The 4,368-nt window shown below is 39.2% G+C and overlaps 1 protein-coding gene across 1 annotated transcript; it reads left to right on the top strand.

Moving 5' to 3' along the window:
- Window positions 1–2,570: 2,570 nt before the first annotated feature.
- On the top strand, window positions 2,571–2,998 carry Smp_157450 (hypothetical protein; the record flags this gene model as incomplete). The annotated part of the gene is made up of 3 exons (XM_018792078.1): window positions 2,571–2,751; window positions 2,788–2,873; window positions 2,906–2,998. 3 exons carry the CDS (start codon window positions 2,571–2,573, stop codon window positions 2,996–2,998), a joined length of 360 nt encoding a protein of 119 aa, XP_018644287.1.
- Window positions 2,999–4,368: the final 1,370 nt, after the last annotated feature.

The raw sequence follows: 4,368 nt of genomic DNA, 5'->3' as shown, positions 1-4,368 counted from the left end.
AAGCCGAGTTTGGACCTAATGGTTTCAAATTCTTATATAATGGTGGTTTGTGGAGATTGAAGTGATTTTAATAGTGAAATTCATGAATGTAAGCTGGACCACCAATGAAATCTGGAAGCACTGGATGGCCATGGAATCCGATCCCTATCGGGTAGAGACAGGTATCTACCTCAAACAATAAACGGATGGTTACGCGAGACCATGGATCGAAATTAGACTTTCACACCATTTGGTCCTGGCTAAGGGTTAGGTGTTCTTGCGTGATACCGAAGGTTCTTGGTTCGAGTCTTTTTTGGTAGGGGCCGTGGAATCGCCATACTGGGAGGTCACATGCTGGAACAGAAAAGGCCGTCTAGTACTTCCTGATAGTTTCGAATAAATTGTGCATTGAGCAGAAAGTGATTACAAAATGTCTACTTTTTGTTGTGTGGAACCGTACCTCTATAAAGAACAATCCCACTGAAAGATCTTTTCTCGGTACTGTAGTTTCACCTTATTGCAAAGGTACGACGTGGAAATTACAACGGACCTAGAGAAAATACGAAATCAAAGTCTTCTATAAGATAACTCACATTCTAAAAAATGTTGGAATAAATGATAAGAACCCGTTCATATGCTATTTTTGATAATCACCGAGTTGGTATTAAAAATATCAAACTAATCCAGAAAACCATTTATAACCACAAAAAGAGAAGAGTAGCTGAAATGTTTCACAAATGCTAAATCCCTCGGCCCTCAATTGTAAAGAAGCTCTGAATATTCACCCAACTTGAACTGTTTATCCAAACAACAACGCAAAACGACATTTATCTTAATTCGATCTATGCGCACGCACACATGCACACATGATTTCAACCCCACTACTTGATTTCACAAATGCATGCATTTTTCACACCTACACTCAGACACACAATTTGATACAGCGAAGATCATGCTAATTCATCTAGATAAAGGATATCTTGACTTTGACAAATTCAGACAAAATGCACTCAAAGGATGGGAATCTAATTGATCTAGGATCATCAAGACATCCTTTATAATGAGGAAGGAGGGAATTACAATGAATGTTGTTCAATGTTACGCACCCGCTATTGATTGTAATGTAGAGGATAAAGATCTGTTCTAGTAGAGGCTGCAATCGATCATAGCGAGGTATACAGGAAGGGACTTCACAATCTTGATGAGAGATCTACGATTCCGGATGAGGAAGAAACTAAGAAGAAACGTCGGAAGTGGATAGGACACTCATTGAGGAAATCATCAAATTGTGTCACGAAGCATCTGCCAACTTGAAATCCTGAAGGGAAACAGAAAAGAGAAAGGCTAAAGAACACTACATCAGGAATTGGTAGGAGACATGAAAAGGGTGAATAGTGACTGGAAAGAACTAGAAAGGATTGTCCAGCGCAGAGTTGGATTAAGAATGCTAGTGAGAGGCCTTTGCTTCCCCATGAAGGGTAACATACTTAAGTAAGTATTTCCTGACTCTGAAGAAGAGGTTTAAATTAGATAATTAAACATCAACAATATAATTTTCTACTCCTTGTGATACAGCGAAAAAATCGTATTCATCAATAATTGTAATTGACTATTTCTTGCCTTTTAACTGAGCCTCCATAACTACCGTCATCACTACGGTTTGTTGGGCTCATCAATATTGTTGTTTGGCTGCGATAATTGAAATGTAGCTCTTCCCCATTGTTTCATGCGATTTGTTGAAAAGCGTGTAATCGCTCGTCAGGATTCATCGGTTAAAGTACACCATACTAATGATCTTAAAAAACTTATCAACCTTTCTGGAAACGTTTTCTGGTTATAAAACAACTAATTATACAAAGCGGTAAAATTACCGGTGCTTTCGTTATGATAACCAAACCCTTAGATGTCAAGTTCATTATTGCAATGGAAGTGGGTTAAGGTGATACATTGGGAGATTGGCTAGGGTTGTTAGCTATAAACACCAGCTATAATGCATATAGGTTAGGGTTAGGTAGTTGGAGTTGGGTTAGAGTTATTTGTCGGGATAATGAACTGGCCACCTACTCAACAATTTCTGCAACCTTTTTTCAGTTTTAGCAATTCGTATTCTCTTGAGACATATCCGATATTAAAAGTCTATTCCATTCTTTTACTACACCTACTAATCTGGGATTTGCCCTGATGACCTTGTCGCCCCTGGTAAGTAGGGTATGACAACTCAAACCTGTGTATGTGTGCCGTGTTTCACATTGTGTGACTGACTGAAACTTAGTACGTTTGCGTAAAATACACGAGCTTCAATCATATCGTAAAGTTCACGGTGGTTAGAATTTGGCCACAAACGTTGATCACATTACGGTGCTTCTTACCACACAAACTTCCGTATGTATTGTTTGCAGCTTCCTTTACTTCGTTATGGCATATGCAGATATATTGCTGTGAGTTCCCTATAATCGTGTGATATATAACTGATGCAAATTATTACTTATCAGACTAGCTGAGTGCGATTTCAATTTCAATCACTTTCAGATGTCATCGAATGAAGCATTCTCATTTCCAGTTACTGTAACGTTCGCCATTTCTATATATCTATGATTCACATACTTGATGGTCCCGATGGTGAGGAGAATTTTGAGATGGCTCGTGCTCGTATTTGGCAGTTACGTCGCAAGTCTGATTGGAGTTTCGATCGACTTGTTGCTGATCTAACTCCATCTAGTCAGTGCGAGCTAACTTTCGAAATGATTCATATGGTGTCGTATGTTGAAAAAGGTTAGATTATTCTGATTTTTCCATTCCTTCAATCAGTTGCTCCGCCTGGAATGCTAAGCGTTTTTCCGTCACCATTTCAAAGTGCCGAGGCATGGATCAGGGACAGGTGGATTTTTCGAGAGGTATATTTGATAGCTTACTCACTTGTGCTCAGAACAATTCAGCTAATTCCATGGAACATACTTTACCACTTAAAAAGGGATTAAGGTTAGCACATGGTTGTTTGTCATATTGTTTCGTTTTCTAGAGATATCGACTACGTAGTTACTTCTTACTGTTGCAAATATCATAGTACATCTTGAGGGCAACTACGTATGAAAGTAGTTACATCCACCAAAAACATTTGGAATTTCAACAAATAAGGCAGTTGTACCAAAGGTTTTACGTAGGCTGTCTGGTTTAAACCACTGAGATCACAAGGCGTTCCCGTATTTTAAGCATTGTTTTTTCTCGCTGTAGAATTTCAATCGGAAAATTTTATTCACTAGTGCCTCACTCGCTCATATTATACAGTTTTTAAAGCCTGGATAAAATGTGATTCGTACATCGTCAAGTAGGTTATGTTGAGTATTAGTTCATAATTTCGAGGTACACCACAGTTTAGGCCTGATATTTTCACGAAGCGAATTGTGGGTTAAAGGCCTTCATACACAGGTTAAATTTTAGAAGGTATAACTATACAGTTTGGCAGTTAAGTACTACGTAGTTTAATGGGCTTTAGACCACGTTGTTTGATAGTGAGGGTCCAAATGTTTACCCGGACTGTATGTATTCGGTTTCCTTTTGTACTAATTTGTCAAAATAAATAAAATAAAATGCGGAATGTAGTGAGTGATGCTGGTTGAACGCCACTGCGAATTTGCCAATTCATGCTAGTTTTATTTTTGTCCCGATATACTCGAACACTTCCTTTTTTGGTATAGCTACCAGAATAGATCATTTCTGAAGCATATTACACTGTTGATAAGATACTTTACAAGCATCGTACTCAAGATAATGAATAACTCCATCAAGAGGGTGCTAATGACGTGCTACATCAAGTTGTATGGGGCTTGAAGAAACTCAGCGCTTGTAGGCGAGTTGTTCTGCTGATGTTTAAGAGACTCTACCCGCCATTGTCATGGCATCATGTAAATGCAGCAAATCCTCATCTTCAATTTTTAGTGTGCTAATATCTAGTCTTAAACCTAGGCTGGTTTGTGTTTCGGTTGCAACAAAAGCTGTAACCAATTCAATGAGAGTGATCCGTTTATGGCATGATCAGAAGAAATGCTCCAAAGGGGCCGCGGTCTTGTGCACTAGCGCAGCAGCGGTATTTGATTGTAATATGATCACTCTGCGTCCAGATTCAAGAAGCGAATAACGAGGATACCTGGTAGCACATCAACAATGACCATTACAATCGTAAGTGCTCTCCAGAAACAAGTCGAAAGCTGTGCATGCCTGCAGTAGGCGATCACCGTTATCTGACCTGCAAACAAAAACCGCCCTCACTGGTCACCTAAACGACTCTCCTCTGTGCCCAGATGTCCGATTTACGCACGCAAGTCCTCGGCTTGTACTACAATATCTGTTGAACATACTTTTTGTAGATCACTTAACTGGTTGCAGAACTCA

This window comes from Schistosoma mansoni, assembly GCF_000237925.1.
Source record: "Schistosoma mansoni, WGS project CABG00000000 data, supercontig 1406, strain Puerto Rico, whole genome shotgun sequence".
Lineage (NCBI taxonomy): Eukaryota > Metazoa > Platyhelminthes > Trematoda > Strigeidida > Schistosomatidae > Schistosoma > Schistosoma mansoni.
This window is presented reverse-complemented; position numbering and strand designations above follow the sequence as displayed.